Source organism: Hyla sarda, chromosome 1 (assembly GCF_029499605.1).
Source record: "Hyla sarda isolate aHylSar1 chromosome 1, aHylSar1.hap1, whole genome shotgun sequence".
Taxonomy (NCBI): domain Eukaryota; kingdom Metazoa; phylum Chordata; class Amphibia; order Anura; family Hylidae; genus Hyla; species Hyla sarda.
In genome coordinates this window covers 303,938,366-303,966,079 of record NC_079189.1, presented here as the reverse complement: position 1 = coordinate 303,966,079, position 27,714 = coordinate 303,938,366, and the positions used below count along the sequence as shown (strand labels likewise).

Genomic DNA, 27,714 nt, shown 5'->3' with positions numbered 1-27,714 from the left:
TCTAGGGGGTCGGAAGAAGACATTTTTAAATATACAAATTTTCGTACAAATGTTATCACTTTTTTAAAGAATGAAAACCTATATAACTTGGGTATCATTTTAATCATATGGACCTACAGATTAAAGGTAAGGTGTCAGGTGTTTTACTGAAAAGTGCACTGGGTAGAATCGGAAGCCCCCAAATGTTACAAAATGGCATTATTATTTTTTTTTTGCCCCACAAACACTTTTTTTTTCGCCATAGATTTTGTTGTGAAATGATTGCTGTCATTACAAAGTGCAAAAAACAAGCCCTCATATGGGTCTGTATGAGGAAAATTAAAAAGCGTTATGATTTTTAAAAGGGAAGGAGGAAAAATGAAGTGCAAAAAAAAAAATGGTCTGGTCCTCAAGGAGTAAAATGGGTTTTTTACCCTGACATATTTATCACATCTACAGGATAGAATATAAATGCTAATTTGGTGGACCTCCAATTGCTGAGACCCCCACCTATATTCACATCATGGAGCACCAAGGGATTAAATGAGGACATCAAGAATATGCCTTCATGTGCAAATAGTGGTTACTGACCCACATGTTACACCCCCTTGCTAGTAATATGTATAAACAGAAGGCTCAAAGGTTAGCCCATTGACTTAAATGAAGCACTTACAGTTACCACTATTTATATGGAATATCATGATGACAAATAACTTGCTAATTTAGCTCGTTCTTCACAGGATGCTCTTAATGAAGAAATAGAAACGTAAAACATGTTTTTTTGTTTTGATAAAGTATTTAAGTTCCACTGAAATTCTACTTCTTGCTTTGAAGACAAATTGACCTACCATGAGACTATCTTGGGCAACTTATAATGGGTTTGTTTATACCAACTGTACTTCCTACCTATGAAGACACAGTGCTCCTGTTACTGATCAGAATCCGGCAGCCGTTGAAATTTGTTTAAACATCAAAGGTTTGTGAAAGCAAAGTGGTTTCCTCTAAGTTTAGGTATGAAATTTTTAAGCACCTGAGTGCTAGAAGGTTTAGAATGGATATCAGTGATAGTAAGAAACTGTATATCATACCACGCATTTATCTATAACTGCTATCCTTAAGAACAAACTGTAACAGCAGATAGAAGAAACTTGTCCACTTGATCTATGGTATTAAGTTACGGTATATACTAGGTTTTCGTTACAGTTCTCAAAATGTATTATACTAGACAGAAGATTGAGAATGAATCAAATTAGACCCAGATCAATGGGGGTGATCTAAACCTGTGTAGAGGAAGAGCAGAGCAGTTGCCTATAGCAACCAGATAGATTCTTTCATTTTCAAGACGGCCTGTGAGAAATGAAAGACGCAATCTAATTGGTTGCTATGGGTAACTGCACCACTCTTCTACACAGGTTTTGATAAATCTCCCCAATTGAGTTTACCCCTCCACTATAATGCTAGGGCAAAGAACTCTCTTCACAGCTCTGTTAAGGTATATTCTTGGGGCAGGTAAACTAGTTTTTGTCCCCAGTGTCAAGTACTGCCGGGGCGGGGGGGGGGGGGGGGGGTGGGAGGGATGGACAGTGTAAGGGGGTGTATATGTAGTGTTTTACCCTTTATTTTGTGGTAGTGTAGTGTTTTTAGGGTACATTCACACGGACGGGGGTTTACAGTGAGTTTCCTGCTAGGAGTTTGCGCTGTGGCAAAAAGTTTGCCGCAGCTGAAACTTGAAGCAGGAAACTCACAGTAAACCCGCCCGTGTGAATGTACCATGTACTTTCCCATGGGGGGGGCAAACCTCCAGCTGTTTCAAAACTACAACTCCCAGCATGTACTGACAGACCGTGCATGCTGGGAGTTGAAGTTTTGCAACAGCTGGAGGCACACTGGTTGGAAAACCTTAAGTTAGGTTCTGTTACCTAACTCCGTATTTTCCAACCAATGTGCCTCCAGCTGTTGCAAAACTACAACTCCCAGCATGTACTGATCGCCGAAGGTCATGCTGGGAGATGTAGTTATGCAACAGCTGGAGGTACGCAGCTAAAACTCCCAGCATGCCGAGACAGTTGTTTGCTGTTTGGGCATGCTGGGATTTGTAGTTTTGCAACATCTGGAGGGCTACAGTTTAGAGACCACTGCACAGTGATCTCCAAACTGAGGCCATCCTGATGTTGCAAAACTACAAATCCCAGCATGCCCAGACAGCTAACTGCTGTGTTGGCATGCTAGGAGTTGTAGTTTAGCAAGATCTAGAGGGCTACAGTTTAGAGACCACTGTATAGTGGTCTCAAACTGTAACCCTTCAGATGATGCTAGGCAACTCACCGGCTTCCGTAGTCTGCAGCAGGTAGCCAGCCGCATGTCATCGGCGCCGATCGTCGCCCGCTGCCGCCGATGGGTAAGTGGTCCTTCGGCGCCGGTCACCGTCGGTTCCCCGTTCTGTCCGGACCACAGTGGGTGGGCAGAGTGGGAGAACCGAGCGTTAACCCCCCCCGTAGTCGCTTCTGAAAGACCAATAGCAGGGATAGGAGGGGTGGCACCCCTGCCACCTAACTCCTATCCCTTCAGGGGGATCGTCGGTGTCTTGGACAACCCCAATCCCCCTTATTTTCCGGGTCACCGGTTACCTGTATGACTCGAAATTGCTTGTGTGAACCCCCCATCGCCGACATGGGGGGCTCAGGACCCCCTGGGCATTTGCACGGGGTGCCTGCTGATAGATATCCTGTACGCCCTTGATCTTTAACCTCTTAAGGACCCATGACGTACGCGTACGTCATAAGTCCGCTCCTGATCTATAACGTGGGGCCACGGCATGGCCCCACGTCATAGCGGTGCCGCGCGCTATTAACCCTTTAGACGCGGCGTTCAAAGTTGAACACCGCGTCTAAAGTGAAAGTATGCTTGATAAAGGCAGTTTGCCGAAACGTTGCACCGCTATCACATTTATGGTGTGAATAAACTTGGAAGCCTTTCCACTTGATCCTGGACCTCTGATTATTTGTGCTGTGGTGGAGATTGCATATTTAAAGTGAAAGTATGCCGGTTAGCTCAGGGAGCTATGATTTTTTTCCAGAAGTACGACAAAATCAAACCTATATAAGTAGGGTATCATTTTAATTGTATGGACCTACAGAATAAAGATAAGGTGCCATTTTTACAGAAAAATGTACTACGTAGAAACGGAAGCGCCCAAAAGTTACAAAACTGCGTTTTGTTTCGCTGTAGATTTTTGGGTAAAATGACTGACGAAATTACAAAGTAGAATTGGTGGCGCAAAAAATAAGCCATCATATGGATTTTTAGTCAAATCTGACTAGCTGATAGCAGTGCGGTTTGTGAGTCCCGATCACGGGGATCAGGACACACACCGCTCTGCTAAGTGTGCCTTACCCGTCCCCCGGCGTCACTTACCCGGCCATGCGGTGTCCCGAGCGGTCAGGGCGCGAGCGGCGCCAACCAGGCGGTCCCGGTGGTCCACAGTTTGGAGACCACTGTATAATGGTCTCCAATCTGTGCTCTTCCAGATGTTGCAAAACTACAAATCTCAGCATGCTCAGTCTGTCCAGGCATGCTGGGAGTTGTAGTTCTGTAACATCTGGAAGAGCACAGATTGGAGACCATTATACAGTGGTCTCCAAACTGTGGACCTCCAGATGTTGCAAAACTACAACTCCCAGCATGCCCAGACTGCCCAAGCATGCTGGAATTTGTAGTTCGGCAACATCTGATCCTTCAGATATTGCCGAACTACAACTCCCAGCATGCCTGGGCCGTCTGGGCATGCTGGGAGTTGTAGTTTTGCAACAACTGGAGGCACACTAGTTGGGAAACATTGTCCGTTTCCTACCTCAGTGCCTCCAGCTGTTGCAATTGTTGCAAAACTATAACTCCCAGCATGCACTGACAGACCATGCATGCTGGGAGTTGTAGTTTTGCAACAGCTGGAGGCACACTGGTTTGGAAACACTAAGTTAAGTAATAAACTTTCAAGTGTTTTGCAACCAGTGTGCCTTCAGCTGTTAGATAACTACAACCCCCAGCATGCACGGACAGCCAAAGGGCATGCTGGGAGTTGTAGCAGTATGCCTCTAGCTGTTGCATAACTACAAGTCCCAGCATGCCCTTCTGCTGTAACTGCATGCTGAGATTTGTAGTTTTTGCAACAGCTGAAGGCACACTGGTTGCGAAACACCAGTTTGTTATCTAACTCCGTGTTTTGCAACCAGTGTGCCTCCAGCTGTTGCAAAACTACAACTCCCAGCATGCACGGACAGCAAAAGGGCATGCTCGGAGTTGTAGTTTTGCAACAGCTGGATGTTTGCCCCCCCTCCCCCCAATGTGAATGTACAGGGTACACTCACATGGGCGGAGGTTTACAGTGAGTGCTGCAAGTTTGAGATGGCGCAAATTTTGTGCTGCAGCTCAAACTCCCAGCGGCAAACTTGCTGTGAACCTCTGCCCGTGTGACTGTACCCTAAAAACCCTACACTACACTAACATTAAATAAAAAGCACTACATACAGCAATACACATACCCCTACACAGCCCCCCTTCCCCAATAAAAATGAAAAACGTCTGGTACGCTACTGTTTCCAAAACGGAGCCTCCAGCTGTTGCAAAACAACAACTCCCAGTATTGCCGGAAAGCCATTGACTGTCCAGGCATGCTGGGAGTTTTGCAACAGCTGGATGCACCCTGTTTGGGAATCACTGGCATAGAATACCCCTATGTCCACCCCTATGCAAATCTCTAATTTAGGCCTCAAATGCGCATGGCGCTCTCACTATGGAGCCCTGTAATATTTCAGGGCAACAGTTTTGGGACACACATGGGGTATCTCCGTACTCAGGAGAAATTGGCTTACAAATTTTGGGGGCTTTTTCTTTTTTAACCCCTATGAAAAGGTGAAGTTGGGGTCTACACCAGCATGTTAGTGTATAAAAACAAATTTTTTACACTGACATGCTGGTGTTGCCGCATACTTTTCATTTTCACAAGAGGTAAAAGGGAAAAAAGACCCTCAAAATTTGTAATGCAATTTCTCCCGAGTATGGAGATACCCCATATGTGGGCGCAAAGTGCTCTGGGGGCGCACAACAAGGCCCAGAAGGGAGAGTGCAACATGTACATTTGAGGCGATTTGCACAGGGGTGGCTGATTGTTACAGCAGTTCTGACATAAACGCAAAACAATAAATATCCATATGTGACCCCATTTTGGAAACTACACCCCTCATGGAATTTAATAAGGGGTGCAGTGAGCATTTACACCCCACTGGTGCATGACAGATTTTTGGAACAGTGGTCTGTGAAAATGAAAAATAAAATTTTTCATTTGCACAGTCCACTGTTTCAAATATCTGTCAAACGCCAGTGGGGTGTAAATGCTCACTGCACCCCTTATTAAATTCCATGAGGGGTGTAGTTTCCAAAATGGGGTCACATGTGGGGGGGGTCCACTGTTCTGGCACCATAGGGGCTTCCTAAATGGGACATGCCCCCCAAAAACCCTTTCAGAAAAACTCACTCTCCAAAATCCCATTGTCGCTCCTTTCCTTCTGAGCCCTCTACTGCGCACGCCGAACACTTTACATACACATATGAGGTGTTTACTTACTTGAGAGGAATTGGGTTACAAATTTTAGGGTGATTTCTCTCCTTTTACCCCTTGTAAAAATGCAAAAATTGGGTCTACAAGAACATGCGAGTGTAAAAAAATGAAGATTGTGAATTTTCTCCTTCACTTTGCTGCTATTCCTGTGAAACACCTAAAGGGTTAAAACACTTACTGAATGTCATTTTTAATACTTTGGGGGGTGCAGTTTTTATAATGGGGTCATTTATGGGGGTATTTCTAATATGAAGACCCTTAAAATCCACTTCCAACCTGAACTGGTCCCTGAAAAAGTATGATTTTGAAAATCTTGAGAAAAATTGGAAAATTGCTGCGGAACTTTGAAGCCCTCTGATGTCTTCCAAAAGTAAAAACACGTAAATTCTTTGATGCAAACATAAAGTAGACATATTATATATGTGAATCAATATGTTATTTATTTGGAATATCTATTTTCCTTACAAGCAGAGAGTTTCAAACTGGGGATGATTTATATTAGTGTGCTGTGTATAAGGCTGCACGGGGGATGATCTCTGTGTGTGAAAGGGGGAGGGGGACATCACAGACTGGGGATAATCTCTATGCTGTGTATAGGGCTGATTTCTCGGGCTGCAAGGGGAAGGACTGCGCGTGCTGTTTGTTTTTTCATGAAGTGTTGTTTTCATGTTGTTTATTAGCCCCATATGGAGGACATAGAACTGCATGGGGTTTATATAGGACATATTTGGTACCACAATGTTGCTATTTTGCCTCCAACTGACAGAATGTTCTGAAAAAAGAACCTGCAAAAAATTCCTGTCAGAACTTATTGAGGTCACTGAGAATCCAAATAGGTCCACGCAGCAAAAATAAACAAACTCTGATTGGACAACATCAGGTCACGCGGCACAGCCAGGACCGCAATGATTGGCTAAACACAGCATACCTGTATACCACAGATTGGATGCACAGGGCCCTTGTGGGTCAGCAGGGATACAAAATACAATTTAGTAAATTATAAAATTACATAGATAGCATAGAATACATTATAATATAAAAATATGTAATAAAATACTCTCCCCTAGCTATTCCTCTCTTCGCTCCTTCCTTGATAGGTGGGGATCGCAATATATCTCCTTTTTTGGTCGTATTGCTGCGGTTAAAATTACCATCCTCCCTAAGCTGCTTTACTTTTTCGAAACGCTGCCAGTACGGGTGCCCTTGGCCCCGTTACGGTAATTTCAATCAGCGATTTTTCGGTTTATATGGGGTGCCAAGAGGCATAGGCTTCCTATGTCCGTTATGATGGCGAGCCGGTCTCTGGGGGGCTTGGGTGTCCCTGATTTTGCCAAACATTACTGGGCGGCACACCTCCGACATCTCGCGGCGTGGTCCACCTATCACGCCTATAGCACATGGATGGAGATTGAGAAGCTATGGTTGGCCCCTGTTCACCCTAACTCTTTCTTGTGGTCCTTTCCACTTTCCTCTCCTGTACCCCCCTTTCTAGGCCCTATGTCCTTTACTAAATATGTGTGGACCTATAGCTCTAGGCGGTTCCGGCTCTTGTCCCCCTACTCCCCTATGCAATCTTTCCTTTATCGCCCTAACGACTTTCTACCGGGTAGCACTGCACATATGGTCCGGGAATGGGGTTCGCGGGGGCTGTTCTGTTGGGCTGATATAGTGAACCCTGTCACGCGGGTTCTCCTACCCTTTGATGACTTGAAGTCTTGCTGGGAGCTCCCTGCCTCTGAATTGACCCACTATATACAACTTCGGCATTATATGTCATCGCAGCGGGGCTCTTTGACTGTGTCACTCCCCACGAGCTTTGAGAGGTTGTGTAGAGGTGGGCCGCAGACGAAGGGGCTACTATCGAAGTATTGGAAGCGGACCTCGTCCCCTCCTGAGAGTGAATTGCTTGCTAGAATTCGTGAAATCCGCTCCCTGGAGTCTATTACAGCCTCCTTGAATAATACGGTCCCACAATTTCGTGGAATCCTTGGGACAGATTTACTGATAGACAGCCTCCCTGACTGTGCTACCCTTAGACCTTGTTGTTTTTCTTTCACTGTTTCTTCCTGTTTCCTTCTTTTGGTGTCTCTTCCCTAGTGTGGAGAGTTACTGTCCCCCCCCCCCTCCTTTTGTTTGTTCCCTTCTTCAACCCCCCCCCCCCATCCTCCCCCGCCTCTCTCCCCTTGGTGGGCTTGATGCCTTATACGTTTGATGATGTTTTTTAGCGACGTTTGTTTTCAATGCATGCACATTGATCTTCTTGGTTTTGTACATTCTCTTTATGGGGGTTAATCCCCACTGCCTACCTACTTGTTTGTATCGATTTCATATTTTGACAAAATAAATAAAAATTACAGTTAAAAAAAAAAAAATTATGTAATAAAATACAATCAATATAAAAGCTACACGTCTGTGGATATTCCAGCCTGTAAGAATAAAATAGTGGTGCACGTGTCTTTTGAATAGAAACGAATATGTTAAGTGCACAACTGTTTGTAGAATGAGTGGTATCCGTTAGCAACAATGTAACAATTATTGCATGGTAACAATGTGGCAATGTCTGGTATACTAGCAGTGTTTATGAGCAAACAGTAGCAATGTTAAAGGAGAACTCCAGACCATAAAAATTGTCCCCCATAGTGCCGGCAGTAAAAAAATAAAGATGTACATACCTCCCTCCGCTCCCCCGGTCGGATGAATCAGCCAATCACCACCCGCAGCGCAGTCCAACTCGGCCGGCGATAGGCTGAGCGGCAGTGTGAAAACGCTTCAGGACACAAAATTCTTCACTACACCGGCACCTGTGGCCGGAGCTGAAAATGCCACACTGCCGCTCAGCCTATCGTCGGCCGAGTCGGCCTGCGCTGCGGCTGGTGATTGGCTGATTCATCTGACCACCGGCAACCAGGAAGTGGATTGCGGCAGAGACCGGAGACGGTTACCGGAGGCCCCGGGGGAGCGGAAGAAGGTATGTACATCTTTATTTTTTTTACTGCCGGCACTATGGGGACAATTTTTATGGTCTGGAGTTCTCCTTTAAGTATACTTGCAGTACTGAAGAGCTGAAGGATAGATCGCCACTTAGAGACTCGGCCGTCTCATATGGATAGCGGTGATAGTGGGCTTCAATGATTGGGACTGCAGCGCTTCAATAAGCTGTGAATTTTTCCAAATCACGTAGAATGTGCGGAGAGAATGTTCAAATTCACGGTCCTATTATGTGTGGCATATGCTGATAGAGACTCAGCCGAAGGGGTGTGGAAATTTTATAAAAAACTACTTGCCCACGGGACTAAAATGGAGCAAAATCTACTTGTCCCTCATGACGATCCACTTGTCTGGCCAATTTTCGCTTTTACGCTCAAATTTTTTCCTCCTCGCCCTATAATAGCCATAACTACCTACTATAATGATACCTTTTAATTTTTCAATAACATATTCTCTGAACCAAAAAATATATATATATTTGGGGAAGTGAAATTGAAATAGTAAAAGATAATTTAGCAGATTTGGTGGTTTTCTTTTCTACGCCATTTACCTTGTGGTTGAGGTAACATGTTAGTTTTATACTTTAGGCCGCCTGATTACAGCGATACCAGATTTGTATCTTTTACGTCATGTTTTACTAATTCTGAACGTTTTCTAATTTTTTTAATTGCCATTTTTTAACCCCTGTAGCTTTATTTTTTTTCCGCATACCAGGCTGTATGAGGGCTCATGTTTTGCGCCATACTCTGTTTTTTGTATCGGTACCATTTTGGCATTGATCTGACTTTTTAATCGCTTTTTAACTTTTTTTTATGGGATTTTATAAAAATTGCAAATCTGTGGTTTGGTATTTTTTTTTACATTTACCGTACGGGATACATAATGTTATATTTTAATAGGCCATACCAAATATGATTATTTTTATTATGTTTTTATATAGGAAAAGGGGGTGATTTGAACTTTTAACATGGAAGGGGTTAATGCAGCAGTCTTCAAACTGTGGCCCTCCAGATGTTGCAAAACTACAACTCCCAGCCAGCCATCGGCTGTCCTGGCATGCTGGGAATTGTAGTTTTGTAACATCTGGAGGGGCACAGTTTGAAGACCACTAGGTTAATGTGTCTTTCAAACTTTTATTAAAACTTCTTTATTTTTTTTTACACTTTATTAGACTTATGAGGAATCATTAGAACTCTTTTGAACTCTATTAATCTGTGTGCTCTGTGATCCATTGATAGAGCCTGGTCCAGCCAGGATCTATCAATGACAGAGCCGGGACAGGAGGAAGCAGAGGTAAGTCCTCCGGCTACCTCTATAGTGGATCGCCCCCCTGCGATCGCGCTGCAGGGGGGCGATCCACCCCACTAGTCCACCAGGGAGCATTCACATGTCCCTTTAGACGCCGCTGTCAGCTTTGACAGCGGCGATCTAAAGGGTTAATAGCCAGCCGCGGCGATTGCCGCATGCTGGCTATTAGCGGCGGCCCCCGGCTACTGAGAACAGCCGGGGGCTGCAGAGTATGGAGCGGGCAGGAATCCCGAGCCCGCTCCATACATACTGCAGAGCGCCGCATGCATCTCCCCGTGCAGACGTGCCTCCTCCCCCCAGCTCTCCGAAGCTACAGCTGGGGGGAGTGAAGGCAGAGGACGCAGGTCTGCACGGGGAGCAAGAAGCCACGCCCCCCTCATCTCCCCCCGCACATCTGCAGAGCAGGGGAGAGAATACATACACAGCTTCTCATCTCCCCTGCTCTGCTTCCAAGGATACAGTTTTTTATTGTCTGAGGCGGCAGAGTATGGAGCGGGCAGGAGTCGGCAGCCCGCTCCATACAGACTGCAGATCGCCACCGCACTTGTCAGGTCCGGCCCTGCTTGCCCGAAGCCGGGCTAAGGGCCGGACAAATTCACCTGCCCGGCGCCCAAAACTGCTAGTCCCGGGCGTCGGGCGATAGGAATTCCACATCCCTGATGCGGTCAGAGGGTATGTGGCAATGCGCATAAGTACCTGGGGCTTAGAGGATGCCGTATAAGCGCAATAGCTGTATTCCAATATAGAGGCTGGATATATGTGGAGCTAGTAGCGGAGCTGGAACGCGTTTCAAGTCCTCCATAGGACTTTTCTTCAGCAGCTTTAAGATGTGATGTGTCACACATCTTAAAGCTGCTGAAGAAAAGTCCTATGGAGGACTTGAAACGCGTTCCAGCTCCGCAACTAACGCCACAGATATCCAGCCTCTATATTGGAATACAGCTATTGCGCTTATACGGCATCCGCTAAGCCCCAGGTACTTATGTGCATTGCCACGGCCACGAGGACACCACATACCCTCTGACCAAATCGGGATTACCTGTACAGGCTCAAAAAAACTGGATCTTTCATTATTGCTGTAACTTCTGAGACGGCTGAGTCTCTATCAGCATATGCCACACATAATAGGACCGTGAATTTGAACATTCTCTCCGCACATTCTACGCGATTTGGAAAAATTCACGTCTCATTGAAGCGCTGCAGTCCCCATCATTGAAGCCCACGATCACCGCTATCCATATGAGATGGCCGAGTCTCTAAGCGGCGATCTATCCTTCAGCTCTTCAGTACTGCAAGTATACTTCACATTGCTACTGTTTGCTCATAAACACTGCTAGTATACCATACATTGCTACATTGTTACCATGCAATAATAGTTACATTGTTGCCAATGGATACCACTCTTTCTACAAACAGCGCATTGGACAGTACAATTTTTCACTTTACATATTCGTTTCTATTCAAAAGACACGTGCACCACTATTTTATTCTTACAGGTTGGAATATCCACAGACGTGTGGCTTTTATATTGATATTTTATTACATATTTTTATATTATAATGTATTCTATGCCATCTATGTAATTTTATAATTTACTAAATTGTATTTTGTGTCCCAGCTGACCCACAAGGGCCCTGTGCGTCACGGAGCACATTACATCTTTGAAAACAATTAATTAATAAATGTCTATCCAGTATTCAAGATCCTGAGCCTCAATTTTCCTTTTAATCACTTTACATTCTGACACCGTGGGTATAGGTGACATTTGAGTTGCTGGGATCAAGGTAACTAGCAGATAGGAGCCTCTCATATTTTCTATATATTGCTATTTATAGATTTGTAAGTTACTTCTATTAAAAAATATTTGTTCTTCCAGTACTTATTAGCAGCTGTATACTAATTATTTTCTTTTTGAATTTCATTTCATTTCATGTTGTCTTGTCCACAGTGCTCTCTGCTGACACCTGATGGCTGTATCTGGAAGAGCAGGAGAAAATCCCCATAGCAATCCTATGCTTCTCTGGACAGTTCCTGACACTGACAGAGGTGTCAGCAGAGAGCACTGTGGACAAGACTAAAAAGAAATTCAAAAGGAAAATTTCCTCTGTAGCATACAGCTAAGAAGTACTGGAAGGATTAAGATTTTTAAATAGAAGTAATTTACAAATCTGTTTACTTTTTTTTTTTTTAAATGAACTGGTGCCAGAAAGTTAAAGTTTTCCACCGGAGTATCCCTTTAAGGACAAGGCCAATTTTATTTTTGCGTTTTCATTTTTTCCTACTTGCCTTCTAAAATCCTTCACTTTTTTTAGATTTCCATCTACAGACCCATATTTTTCATGGACCAGTTCAGGTTTGAAGTGGATTTGAAGGGTCTTCATATTAGAAATACCCCATAAATGACCCCATTACAAAAACTGCACCCCCCAAAGTATTCAAAATTACCTTCAGTAAGTGTTTTAACCCTTTAGGTGTTTCACAGGAAAAGCAGCAAAGTGAAGGAGAAAATTCAAAATCTTCATTTTTTACACTTGCATGTTCTTGTAGACCCAATTTTTTAATTTTTACAAGGGGTAAAAGGATAAAATTTATACTTCAATTTGTAGCCCAATTCCTCTCGAGTAAGCACATACCTCATATGTCTATGTGAATTGTTCGGCGGGCGCAGTAGAGGGCTCAGAAGCGAAGGAGCGACAAGGGGATTTTGGAGAGTACGTTTTTCTGAAATGGTTTTTGGGGGGCATGTTGCATTTAGGAAGCCCCCATGGTGCCAAAACAGCAAAAAAAAAAACACATGGCATACCATTTTGGAAACTAGACCCCTTGGGGAACGTAACAAGGAATTAAGTGAGCCTTAATACCCCACAGGTGTTTCATGACTTTTGCATATGTTAAAAAAAAAAAAAAAAATCACTAAAATGTGTGTTTCCCCCCAAATTTCACATTTTTGCAAGGGTTAATAGCAGAAAATACCCCCCAAAATTTGTAACCCCATCTCTTCTGAGTATGGAGGTACCCCATAAGTTGACCTGAATTGCACTACGGGCGAACTACAATGCTCAGAAGAGAAGGAGTCATATTTGGCTTTTTGAGAGCAAATTTTGCTCGGGGGGCATGTCGCATTTAGGAAGCCCCTATGGTGCCAGGACAGCAAAAAAAAAACACATGGCATACCATTTTGGAAACTAGACCCCTTGAGGAACGTAACAAGGGATAAAGTGAACCTTAATATCCCACAGCTGTTTCACGACTTTTGTATATGTAAAAAAAAAAAAAATGTTTTTTTTTTACCAAAAATGCTTGGTTTAGCAAAAATTTTACATTTTAAAAAAAGATAATAGCAGAAAATACCCCCCAAAATGTGAAGCCCAATTTCTCCCGATTCAGAAAACACCCCATATGGGGATGAAAAGTGCTCTGCTGGCGCACTACAGGTCTCAGAAGAGAAGGAGTCACATTTGGCTTTTTGGAAGCAAATTTTGCTCTGGGGGCATGCCGCATTTAGGAAGCCCCTATGGTGCCAGGACAGAAAAAAAAAACACATGGCATACCATTTTGGAAACTAGACCCCTTGGGGAACGTAACAAGGGGTAAAGCGAACCTTAATACCCCACAGGTGTTTCACGACTTTTGCAGATGTAAAAAAAATTATTTTTTTTACACTAAAATGCTTGTTTTCCCCCAAATTTTACATGGGATAATAGCAGAAAATACCCCCCAAAATTTGTAACCCCATCTCTTCTGAGTATGGAAATACCCCATAAGTGGACGTGAAGTGCACTGGGGACGAACTACAATGCTCAGAAGAGAAGGAGCATCATTGAGCTTTTGGAGAGAGAATTTGGCAATGTGCATTTCCAAAGCCCCCCGTGGTGCCAGAACAGTGGACCCCCCCACATGTGATCCCATTTTTAAAACTACACCCCTCACGGAAGGTAATAAGGGGTGCAGGGAGAATTTACACCCCACTGGCATTTGACGGATCTTTGGAACAGTGGGCTGTGCAAATTAAAAATTTTATTTTTCATTTTCACAGACCCCTGTTTCAAAGATCTGTCAGACACCTGTGGGGTGTAAATGCTCACTGTACCCCTTATTACATTCCGTGAGGGGTGTAGTTTCCAAAATGGGGTCACATGTGGGTATTTCTTGTTTTGCACTTATGTCAGGAACCGCTGTAAAATCAGCCACCCCTGTGCAAATCACCAATTTAGACCTCAAATTTACATGGTGCACTCTCCCTTCTGAGCCTTGTTGTGCGTCCCCAGAACACTTTGTGCCCACATATGGGGTATCTCCGTACTCAGGAGAAATTGCGGTACAAATTTTGGAGGCTTTTTTTCTTTTACCGCTTGTGAATAAAGTATGGAGCAACACCAGTATGTTAGTGTACAAAAATGTTTTTTTTTTACACTAACATGCTGGTGTAGACCCCAACTTTACCTTTTCATAAGGGGTAAAAAGAGAAAAAGCCCCCCAAAATTTGTTAGGCAATTTCTCCCGAGTACGGCGATACCCCATATGTGGCCCTAAACTGTTGCCTTGAAATACGACAGGGCTCCAAAGTGAGAGCGCCATGCGCATTTGAGGCCTAAGTTAGGGTTTTGCATAGGTGTGGACATAGGGGTATTCTACACCAGTGATTCCCAAACAGGGTGCCTCCAGCTGTTGCTAAACTCCCAGCATGCTTGGACAGTCAATGGCTGTCCGGAAATGCTGGGAGTTTTTGTTTTGCAACAGCTGGAGGCTCCGTTTTGGAAACACTGCTGTAGGATACGTTTTTCATTTTTATTGGGGGGGAAGGGGGGTGGTAGGGGGGGGGGGCAGTGTACGTGTGTATATGTAGTGTTTTACTCTTTATTTTATGTTAGTGTAGTGTAGTGTTTTTAGGTTACATTCACACTGACGGAGGATTACACTGAGTCTCCCGCTAGGAGTTTGAGCTGCGGCTGCAGCTCAAACTTAAAGCAGGGAACTCACTGTAATCCGCCACCAGTGTGAATGTAACCTGTACATTCACATGGGAGGGGGGGGGGGGGCAAAACTACAACTCCCAGCATGCACTGACAGAACGTGCATGCTGGGAGTTGTAGTTTTGCAACAGCTGGAGGCACGCGGGTTGGAAAATACTGAGTTAGGTAACAGAACCTATTACCTAACTCGGTATTTCCCAACCAGTGTGCCTCCAGCTGTTGCAGAACTACAACTCTCAGCATGTACTGATTGCCAAAGGGAATGCTGGGAGATGTAGTTATGCAACAGCTGGAGGCACGCAAGTACAACTCCCAGCATGCCGAGACAGCCATTTGCTGTTCCTGAATGCTGGGAGTTGTAGTTTTGCAAGATTTAGAGGGGTTCAGGCTAGAGATCACTGACAGTGGTCTCTAAACTGTGGCCCTCCAGATGTTGCAAAACTACAAATCTCAGCATGCTAAGACAGCAAACTGCTGTCTGGGCATGCTGTGAGTTGTAGTTTTGTAACATCTGGAGGGCTACAGTTTAGAGACCACTGTCAGTGATCTCTAGCCTGAAACCCTCTAAATCTTGCAAAACTACAACTCCCAGCATGCCAACACAGCAAACAGCTGTCAAGGCATGGTGGGAGTTGTAGTTTTGCAACATCTGGAGGGCCACAGTTTAGAGACCACTCTCCAAACTGTCGCCCTGCAGATGTTGCTAGACAACAGACTCCCGGAAACGCGGCGCCATACTCACCTCCACCGCCGCCATGATCACAGCCGGCGCCGGGTAAGTGACCGCCGCTGCCGCTACTACACGGTTCCCCACGCTGTGCCCGGACACCGATGGGTGGGCATAGCGGGGGGAACCAAACTTTAACCCCCCCCCCCCCCCCGCCCCCAGTCTGCTATTGGTCGGTCGCTCCGCCGATCAATAGCAGGGATAGGAAGGGTGGCAACCCTGCCACCTCACTCCTATCTCTTCAAGGGGGATCGAGGGTGTCTTGGACACCCCCGATCCCCCTTATTTTATCGCGGCGCCGCCGTTGATGGGCAGGGGGAGAGCGCTCCCCCTGCAAACACCATAGATGCCGTGATCAGAACTGATCACGGCATCTATGGGGTTAATGCTGCCGGGACCGGCGCGATCGCGGCCCCGGCAGCTGCGGTGGGACTCCGGCTGTGATTGACAGCTGAGGCCCACCCGCGATCTCCTGCGCTGCCTGCGGCAGAGCAGGAGATCGCTTGGACGTATGCATACGTCCATTTGCGCGAACGTGTAGTTCGCTTGGACGTATGCAAATTGGCGATGCCAAATATGATTTTTTATTTTTTTTTGTAAAATGGGATATTTTTTTCCAATTTTAACCCCTTAAGGGTAATATAACCCCACTTAAGTACAATATAACCCCCTAAGGACATGTCCTGTACATGATGTGAGCACTGCAATGGTTGCACCACAGGTCCTGGCTGCTTCCAGTAGCCAGAGACCCGCCAGTAATCACAGACTTCACAGATCGCGCTGATGTCATTAACCCCTCAGATGCCGTGATCAATACAGATCATAGCACATGCGGCACTGAATGATCGGAATGACCGCGGGGACCCGATCCTCCAAGATGGCGAACGGAGGTCCCCTCACCTGCCTGTGCAGCTCTCCTGGGGTCTTCTTCTCTGGTTCCAAATTGATCAGACCAGAGAAGATTGCCGATAAAACTGAACTGTGCTAGGCCCATGCATAGCACTGAACAGTATTAGCAATCTGATAGTAGCAGACACTCACTGTTCTGAAGCGAGCACAGTTCCTGGTGCTTCAAGCCACTTAAGGATTCAGGGCATACAGGTACGCCCTTGGTCCTTAAGTACCAGGATACCAGGGCGTACCAGGACTAAAGGGCATACCTGTATAACAGGTTAAAGAAGAAAATTATACTAAAAAAAATTAATAGTTTTCTGCTTAGTCTTCAAATTGCCAGTCTTCAAATTAGCATAAACAAACTGTCTGGTGCTAGAAACCCAATCAAGACTTCGATTAATCTGCAATGTTATTGAAAGATCAATACTGAGGAGCTGTGGAATTACACACTAGTTATTATAATCTGACATCAGGAATAAAACAAAATACTAAATGGAAAATTGTATGCGTAAACATATTCTAATAATTATAATGTGTCCAGGTACTGAGCAACAGACTGCTATTTTGCTCAGATCTTTCTGCAACGATCAGATCTTGGGTGCAGTCTGAAAAGAAACTCTCAAAAAAAAAACTACAGAGTAGCTAAGATCAAAACATGTCCTGTTTAGCTTATCTGTGCCATCAGCGGAGCAGTGCATTTGTGGTTAAGACTGCCAATGATGGGAAAGTTCTCAGCAACAAGAATTATACACTACTTCTGTTTTATCATACCAGGTCTGGACACTACATCTTCAACAACTTTGTATCCCCTGCAAAATGTGAAAAATATTGTAAACACAATTTTCCATTCTACAGTCTTTAGCTCTTACATGTTAAAACCAGACTTTACTCAAATAGTGAATTATTCTTAATGGTACAAAACCCTAATCCTGAAAAAAAAATTTCACTAGACCGCTCTTCTCAGTGTCAGTCATCCCAGACTATGAATTCACAGGACACCATCTACTTGCATTAGGGCTGCACAAGGCGTGGTCACACTTATGTTCTATCACTGAGAGAAGTATTCTAGTCCGAGACATTTTTGCATTAAATGGTGACAAACACCCAAGCAAAGAAAAGAGAACAGAGCTGCCATCTAATAAAGTCTTTCAGTTCTGAAAGAGATAACTCTCAAAGGACAGCCACATGTTCCTGAAGCAGACAACTATTAGGACAAGCCTTATCTATGTCCCGCCTGGCCAAGGCCAGATGTGGCCGGTAGGTCGTGTACCTCTGACAAACATCTAGATCTCCTATGTTGCATAGATTAACTGATAGTACCCAGAGTTATTTTATAGTCTATTACATATATAGGAAAAATCTAGAAAAAAAAAGCAAGGACAGCGCTCCCTAGTGGAATAAAACCCAAGATAAGCAGGCAAATAAAGAATGTTATCCTGATTACCACACTAATTTGTGCAACTTATACACAACAATGGTAAAAGTGTGTAAGGTAAAACAAGAATGGGATCTGCCGCCTTCCTGGAAGTGTGTCCTTTGTATTATATATATAGACAGTGTGGTCACTAAAGACACTGACAGCAAGGCACATAACTGCATGTTAGTTATAGGAATTTATTTTGAGACTTTTACTAGGCTTTAAAGTGTAACTTTCATAAGATTTTTAAAAACCTGCATGGGTTTTGGTGGGTTAACCCAACTGTTATTGAGCCTCTGATAGTCTCCCTCCATGGGACTGAGCTATTTCTCATACTCTACATTTCAAGGTGCAGGGACACTGCTGGGCTGTTTGCCAGTAGTACACGCACACAGACACTTCCTTTCCCTAATTGTCTGGCCAGTCACCGGACAGCATCTACTCACTGCTATGACATAAGATTTGGTGAAGGTACAGTGTGCTGGAGGATTATTTACACAGTACATTACTACAGATGGTATGTGGCGGGACAAGGGCTTACTGATGCTCTGGGTTTACAAGATGCTATGTGAGCAGACATGAAAGAAACAGCAGCAGCACAGTAAGGACGAGGTTACACTAAGCACTGAACTGTCACTGATTATGATGGCAAGCTAAAGGGAGAAGGATTACATCCAGGAGGCAACACCGTGTACACAGATTAGCAGAAAAAAACAATGCACTGAGCTCTATGAGTGGTATGAGAGGAGAAGTGATTTAAATTAATTTATCTTTCAGACACAGAAATGATCCTCAGAATAAGGCAGACAGGCACACAAACTGTAGGTAAACAGCCTAAGCTATTTTTTTTCTGGCACACTGCACTACGTAAGCCCCACCCCCCCCACTTTCTGTGTTTTGGTCTCCCTGCTGCTAGAGACAGAATTTCCCAAACAAGCAGTGAACAGCAATTTGCAGGGCAGTGAGACACCTAGTGGCCAAGACTTTAGAGATTTTTTTGGTGGGGTAAAGAGTCTTTTTTTCCACACTATAATAAGTACAAAGTTAACATAAAAAATGCTTTTTTTCTGTGTTCTGAGCCCCCACTGAACTATATCTGAAAATGAATCTTGCAAAACAAACAAGAGAGCTAACAATATATATCTGTCTATGTAAGTCTATTATAAAGTAAATGTTAAAGCATTACTGTCATTTAACCCCTTAAGGACATTTAACCCCCTATTTTTGTGTTTTCATTTTTTCCTCCCCGCCTTCTAAAATTCATAACTCTTTTATATTTCCATTTCCATTTTCACGCTGTACACTTTACAGTAAAAATTTAATTTTTTTTTTTATTATCTGGGTCAATACGATTAAAATACCCATGGTTACATACATTTCTATTATTGTACTGCTTTTACAAAATCAACACATTTAAAATTAATTTGACCACCTCTAACTTTCCTATTTTTCCTAGTATTCAGGGATGCGTGAGGGCTCATTTTTTGCGCCATGATCTTTAGTTTGTTTTTTTGTAGCTTGATGTGATAAAAAAGCAGAAATTTCTTGATTTTTTTTAAAACGTTTACGCTGTTCGCTGTAGGGGATCATTAACATTATAATTTTATAGTTTAGACATTTACACATGTGACAATACCAAATATGTTTATTATTTACCTTTTTTCATGCTTTTGTGCATTAATATGGGGAAAAGAGGTGAGTTAAAACTTTATTGGAGGAGGGGCTTTTTCACTTGTTTTTTTCACTTTTTTTTTGCATTTATTTTACACTTTTTTAGTCCCCATAGGGGACTATTTATACCAATCATTCCATTGCTAATACTGTACAGTGCTATGCATAGGGCATAGCAATCATCAGTATTATCAGCGATCTTCTGTTCTGGTCTGCTGGAAGGTAGATCAGTGCAGAAGACCCCGGAAGACGGACGGAGGCAGGTGAGGGGACCTTTGTCCGCCATCTTGGCTGATCTGATCTTGGCGATCAGATCAGCCATTTTAAGTGCCGCATTGCCGCAGATGCCGTGATCTGTATTGATCACAGCATCTGAGGGGTTAATGGCAGACATCAGCGCGATCGCTGATGTCTGCCATTACCGGCGGGTCCGCGGCTGCTGACAGCAGCCGGGAACCGCCAGGAATGAAGAGAGCGCAGCTCCTGCGCTGACATCACAGCTGTGTCGTAAATGTGTGGCGCTGTGTGCTAAGTGATGCTATGCAGCGCCATACATTTACGGCGCATATCCTTAAGGGGTTAAATGGAACCTGGCTCTTTTTATATGTTATGCATCCTGTTAAAACATTAACCTTATACACTGCACACATTTTGTTAGCCCCTTTTTATAAAAAAAAAAGGGTCCCATTGCCATGCAGAACATAATTCTGTCCGTCTGCAGCATCAACTTTGGCCAAGCTAGGAAACAGTCTGGGACAAAGTCGAGTGAGGCTCCTTTCACACTATACTGTTGCTCTGTTACAAACGGACGTTAATGGCTTTTTTTTTATAAAATGTTTTCTACTTTGGCTGCCATTAACGTCCGTTACTGTAACAGAGCAAAATGGGAGTTGGACGTGACATGCACAAATTTTTCTCCCGCTATCTCCCTAACGGCCGGTACACTGACGGGCACAAACAGGATCAGATATCTTTGGTGCAGCTAGTGGGAAGAGGTTATCAAATTAAAATTATGTCTGACATAGGCTACTGTGAGTGGGAAGAAAACCTTTACTGGTAAGAAAAGTTGAGGACAGACTAGTATTCCTTTGTGCTCACTTCAGTTTTTTTTTTCCAGATGGAAAACCTATGGATGAAAAAAAGGAGTAGTACACTAAGCTATTTTTTTTTTACCAATACAGCACTCTTTTAGCCTTTGACAATGGACCCCTATGGGATCATTTAGCGTTTTTTTACGTCAGTAGCTTTCTCAATCTACACACTAAATGTAGTGAAAAAATGTCATGTGATTGAGGCCATAGAAATACCTTCCAAACATAAGAAGCTGCTCTTGAATATACCGTACACTAATATATTCACTAATAAGTTTGCCATTCCTAACATAGGCCAAATAAAACCCCATTCACACATGCTCAAAGATTTTAGTATGAATTTCTCATTTGAAATCCTCTTCATATCAGCTAAAAAATTTTACTCAATTAATGGGACTATTGTAACCTGGATTACATTTATTTGAATAATTGAGCACAGATTTTTGTCCATAACACACAAAAAAAACTAAATCTGCAGAAACAATCAGGATGGCCATAATTTCAGTGGATTTTGTAGTTAAAAGCCACATATTAGCCCAAATGAATTGAGCTACTTCTTGTGCAAATCTAAAAACATATCTGCACATCAGTGCCATCCTATACATACAGTCATATTATCTTATGCTAGGTTGACAATGCGGTCGGGAGCAGCTATATGAAGCTCCGTCATCATGATGGGAGTTGAGCAGAGAAAGAAATAGAGCATTCACAATTTTTTCTCTGCTTAACTACCGGATTCCTATGGGACCCCATTCAAGTCAAGAGGATCCATAGGTGGTGCTAGCTTTGTCCCATCTCCGAAGTACAACTTCTTCCTTGCTTGAAGTGAAAGAATTTGAGGCTATAAGACCTGCCCTATGGGCACCTGTTGCTTTTCTTAATATAAACTGACTAAAAAAATAAAGGGAACACTAAGATAACACATCTTAGATTTGAATGAATGAACTAATTGTATGAAATACTTTAGTCTTTACATAGTTGAATGTGCTGACAACAAAATCACACAAAAATTATCAATGGAAATCAAAATTATCAACGCATGGAGGTCTGGATATGGAGTCACACTCAAAATCAAAGTGGAAAACCACACTACAGGCTGATCCAACTTTGATGTAATGGCCTTAAAACAAGTCAAAATTATGCTAATTAATGTGTGTGGCCTCCGCATGCCCATGTGACTTCCCTACAATGCCTGGGCATGCTCCTGATGAGGTGGCGGATGGTCTCCTGAGGGATGTCCTCCCAGACCTGGACTAAAGCATCCATCAACTCCTGGACTGTCTGTGGTGCAATGTGGCATTGGTGGATGGAGCGAGACATGATGTCCCAGATGTGCTCAATCGGATTCAGGTCTGGGGAATGGGCGAGTCAGTCCATAGAATCAATGCCTTCCTCTTGCAGGAACTGCTGACACACTCCAGTAACATTAGGTCTAGCATTGTCTTGCATTAGGAGGAACCCAGGGCCAACGGCACCAGCATATGGTCTCACAAGGGATCGGCAGATCTCATCTCGGTATCTAATGGCAGTCAGGCTACCTCTGGCGAGCACATGGAGGGCTGTGCGCCCCCCCCCCCCCCAAAAAGAAATGCCACCCCACATCATTACTGACCCACCACCAAACTGGTCATCCTGGAGGATGTTGCAGGCAGCAGAACGTTCTCCACGGTGTCTCCAGACGTCGGGCCCTCATAACACCCTCATGGAGTCTGTTTCTGACCGTTTGAGTGGACACGTGCACATTTGTGGCCTTCTGGAGGTAATTTTGCAGGGCTCTGGCAGTGCTCCTCCTTGCACAAAGGTAGAGGTAGCAGTCCTGCTGCTGTGTTGTTGCTCTCCTATGGCCTCCTCCATGACTCCTGATGTACTGGCCTGTCTCCTGGTAGCGCCTCCATGCTCTGGAAACTACGCTGACAGACACAGCAAAACACCTTGCCACAGCTGGCATTGATGTGCCATCCTGGATGAGCTGCACTACCTGAGTCACTTGTGTGGGTTTCAGACTCCGTCTCATGCTACCACTAGAGTGAAAGCACTGCCAGCATTCAAAATTCACCAAAAGATCAGCCAGGAAGCATAGGAACTGAGAAGTGGTCTGTGGTCACCACCTGCAGAACCACTCCTTTACTGGGGTATCTTGCTAATGCCTATAATTTCCACCTTTTGTCTTTTCCATCTGCACAACAGCATGGGAAATTGATTGTCAATCAGTGTTGCTTCCTGAGTGTAACTCCAAGTCAGTCACACTTCTGTGAAATCACGATGTCCAAAGGGGGGGGGGGGAGATTTATCAAATCCTAAAACCTGTCCAGAGGAAAAAAATTTGAGTTGCCCATAGCAACCAATCAGATTGCTTCTTTCATTTTACAGAGGCCTTTTCAAAAATGAAAGAAGCGATCTGATTGGTTGCTATGGACAGGTTTTGATAAATCTCCCCCATTGTGTTGTTTAAGTGTTTCCTTTATTTTTTAGAGCAGTGTATGAAGACTCCAAATTGTCCATCTCATAGGCAGAAATTCACAAGTCTAAACGTATGACCGTGAAGGGGCTTTTAACCCCTACCTAGAGCTGCGACTAGATACACTATGTAAAACTTTTAGACTCCCTTTAATGACTCGAAAGTTAACCCATTTATTATGGTTCTCTGTTATATTATAAAATATCTAAAAGTGGCAAAATACTTCTATGTCTACATACTTAGAAACCTGACATTTCCCATCCAAAATCTCAGGGATGGAAACCAATGATGGAAACAAAAGTTCAGTCTTCTCCTGTATGCAAAAATAACGAGAAAAATCTATTCATAGGCTCAGTAATAACAGTTAATTTCATGTCTAGGTTGCAAACATCTCTTTTGTGGAAGTTGAACCTTAAAAGTGGTACAATTTCGCAACAATACTTATACAACTTGGCCAGGAACACCTTTGATGTGCATGATACAAAAGCAAAAGAGATATTTCCTTTACATAGGAGTGTCTGCACATAGTGTTTTGATCTTTCACACAACAACTGCAAAGACAGGCTCCTGATTGATATCAGCATGTATACAGAAAACTGCAGGCAATTTCCAAAAAATATACAGCAGATCTCAGCAATCCACTAAAATAAGCTTAAGCTACAGTTGAGCTATGCACTGGAGTGGAGGTAAAATGCTATTTAAAAAACTTATAATCACAGAACCATTCCCATACAGTCACTGCACGTCACTTATTTTTACAAATTTTACCAGATAAAGATGTTGTCAATCCACAACATCACTGCCTATATTAGAAGTAACAGGAGCTGAACGAGAGATCAGGGATGGTTGTAGATAGATCACATAAAACACTTTAGGCTGCATTCACACCATGATTTTTAATACGGTGACCGGATCCAGCTGGGAGAAAACCGGGCACTGCCGTATCTCAGCCAGACCCAGCCAGGATCTCTTTCATTTAAATGAGCCGACCGGAGTCAAATAGTGACTCTGGTGGTTCATATTTGCCCCATATCTGGTTTTGTGACAGGACTGAAAACTGTAGTATATCACAAAACTGGATACAGGGCAAAAATGAGTGGGTCACTAGCAATGAGCAAGAGTGAAATAGTAAAAAAAAAAAATGTTGACACACAGTTGACAGGCACTCCATTGACATTTGTGGAGTGCCTATTACCACAACAAGCTTTGTACAGATATGTACAAAGAACATTCAGTGATTTCAAAACATACAAAACTATGAGTGCAGCTGTACAGTGGTTTTGCGCTTGCTAGGATTCTAATGCATTATACCTGCATGTATAGGAGGATGTTCCATACACAAAGCAGCTAATCACTGACCATCTGCCGAAGGCAACAAAGGCAGTAGGCAGGAATGAAATGGAGGTGTTTGACGGATGAGTATAGTGTATTTAGCTATTTTAGTATCCTATCAGACTGTAATTTTTCTTTTAGATTAAAATACTTTAACCCCTTAACAACCATAGACGTGTATGCTCGTCCCGACTCGAGCCCGCGTCATACCGGCCGGCCCCCAGCTGATTCCTGTAGCTGGGGGCCGGCGTTAATAGCAGACATGCAGCAATCGCCGTGGCCGGCTATCAACCCTTTAGATCGCCACTGTAAAAAGCTGACAGCGCCATCTAAAGGTGCCTGTATCCCATCCCCGGTGGTCCAGTGGTATGAATCGCCCCCGACAGCATGATCGCGGGGGGGGGGGGCCATCCACTGCTGAGATAGCCTGAGGGCTTACCTTACGTCCTGTGTCGCTCCGGCACTCTGAATGATAAAGCCTGGCAAGACCAGGCTTTATCAATCGAGTGAAGAGCACACAGATCAATGTGGTTTTATGAAACCACATTGATCTGTATGAGGAATCTACGTCCCCAAGGGTTCTAAAAGTGTGAAAAAAATTAAAATAAAAAACATTAACCGCTTCCTTAAAAAAAGTTTAAATCACCCCCCTTTTCCCAAATTCCATATAAAAAATATATAAACATAATAAAAATATGTGGTATCGCCGCGTAAATGTCTGAACTATAAAAATATATTGTATATTAAACCACACAGTCAATGGCATATGCGGCAAAAAATTTCAAGGGCCAAAATAGCGTATTTTTGGTCACTTTTTACACATAAAAAAAAAGGAATAAAAAGCGATCAAAAAGTCCGATCAAAACAAAAACGGTACTGATTAAAACTTCAGATCACGGCACAAAAAATGAGCCCTCATACCGGCCCATACGCGGAAAAAAAAAAAAAGTATAGGGGTCAGAAGAGGACAATTTTAAATGTAGAAATTATCGTGCATGTAGTTATGATTTTTTCCAAAAGTACGACAAAATCAAACTTTTATAAGTAGGGGATCATTGTAATCGTATGGACCTACAGAATAAAGATAAAGTGTAATTTTTACCAAAATATGCACTGCGTAGAAACTGAAGCACGAAAATTTTCTAAATGGTGTTTTTTCTTCTATTTTGTCGCACAATTATTTTTTTCCCGTTTTGCCGTAGATTTTTGGGTAAAATGACTGATGTCTTAACAAAGTAGAATTGGTGTCGCAAAAATAAGCCCTCATATGGATTTTAAGGTGCAAACTTGAAAGGGTTATGATTTTTTGAAAGGTGGGGAGGAAAAAATGAAAGTGCAAAAACAGAAAAATGCTTGGTCCTTAAGGGGTTCAGTATACTGTTAGGAATTTAAAAACTCATGACATAATTTGCATTTGCATGAATCCCATTAAAAAATAAATAAAAAAACATTATATGAGCACCTAGCACCAAGCTGTGCAATGTGTGCCCACAAGCAGAATGTCTATGGCCATAGTCCCTGTCTGTCAATAAAGGGAAATTAACTGTTAAAACCTTTACCAGCTAAAATGGTGCCGGCCCCACAGCTGTCCCCTAACAGTGCAGCAGTTAAGCAGGAGTCCTACTTTATTCTGAATTTGGTTAGCGCCATGCTTCCTCTAGGTATTTAAAGCCCCAGCTTAGTGGTAGTGAGAAGACCTTCAATGCCCCCTGCAGACGGCTACTTACATCCAACAAGCTATTATTGATGACCTTACTGTACTATGTCTCTCTATTGGCAGTCATATATGTCACCATCAGCAGAAGGCAACAACTGCCAGTACAGTTTGAAAGATTGCATTGCCAGGGAGGATTGATGATTAGTCATGTGTTTAGTTATTGTTCAAGTGCGTATTATAGATAAAATATATATGTGAAAATGTGTGAAGTGTGTGAAAATGTTAACCAATACAAAAAATATGCAGATATTTCTCCAAGATGCACATGGCACAGCCTAAATCCATATCAAATAATCCAAAGGTAAAACACAGCAAAAAAAAATTATATTGTACATTCAGTAATTTAATAAGTTGCATTAAAACGTAAAAACTTTTAGAATATGATAGTTAAGAAAAGCTTAATTATTCTGTGAAAAACAAGTGCCACTTTTAGAGATAAAACCACACTTGCCTTGTTTATTACACATAACACTCACAGCTTTTGAAGTGGTGAGAGATACTAGAGAGCTCCAGGTTTCAGTATGAGTGGATGGCAGGAGCTCAACATGTTAATTCTGACACCTAGTGGTGGGCAACTAGGTCAGAAATCATTACATGTAAAGTGGCAAGATTCTATATTCTATATTATCCAGCCCAATAAATAATAAAAATTATCATAATAATACTAATGATAATAATAAAATAAAAATAAAAAACATATGACATTGTAGGAAATGTTATACTTACCTTAGACATATGGCTAAAATCTGCAAAACTTTCATTACTGCTAAAAGCACTGCTTCCAAAAGGATCCAGTGTCCCAAAAGGGTCTGAAATATATGCAGCAAAAGTCATTGTAACTTAGCCATTTTAAGCAACGGCTTTAGCATATTTATAATAAATGGGGAAAGAAATTGTCTATATAATAACAACAATAACAATTATTATGAATTGATTTAGCATCTCTCGGCCACATTTTCACATTTCTAAAAAAAAAAATCCACTATGGTCTAAATGGGTCTGTTAAGAATAAAAATGATATTACTCTTAGTAAATAAGATAGCTATGCTTTGCATAACTTCCCTACAGAACAAAACATTCATACTAACATTACTACTTCGGAATATTCAGGGAACAACAGGCTAGGGTAGGTGTGATATTTGATACCACTGTAAACATGTGAGCACGCATACAAACGGTGTTCCGAGATATGAGCAACATGGAATATCTATCTTTACACAAATGTACTGTAGGTTATTCCTTGTCAGAATAAACAAAGAGAGAGGGTTACAGAAGAAACAGGAAAATATTAGGATAGAAAACAAAGCAATATGCCTTGAAAACAGAAAATGCTAAACAAAATACATGGGTGGATATAGGAGTCAATATTTAACCCTTTAAGGCCACAGCCCATTTTGGCCTTAAAGGGGTACTCCGCCCCTAGACCTCTTATCCCCTATCCAAAGGATAGGGGATAAGATGTCAGATCGCCGCGGTCCCGCTGCTGGGGAGCCCCGGGATCCCCGCTGCGGCACCCCGCTATCATTACAGCACAGAGCGAGCTCT

The 27,714-nt window shown here is 43.0% G+C and overlaps 1 protein-coding gene across 4 annotated transcripts in view; it reads right to left on the bottom strand.

Annotated features, from left to right (window-relative positions):
- EPS15L1 (epidermal growth factor receptor pathway substrate 15 like 1) overlaps nt 1-27,714 on the bottom strand; it is a 247,297-nt gene that overhangs the window by 85,059 nt on the left and 134,524 nt on the right. For all 4 annotated transcript variants that reach the window (XM_056518167.1, XM_056518165.1, XM_056518164.1 and 1 more), the window contains one exon: nt 26,896-26,978. In XM_056518167.1, the coding sequence (XP_056374142.1) occupies nt 26,896-26,978 (83 nt within the window). The remainder of the gene's footprint in view (nt 1-26,895; nt 26,979-27,714) is intronic.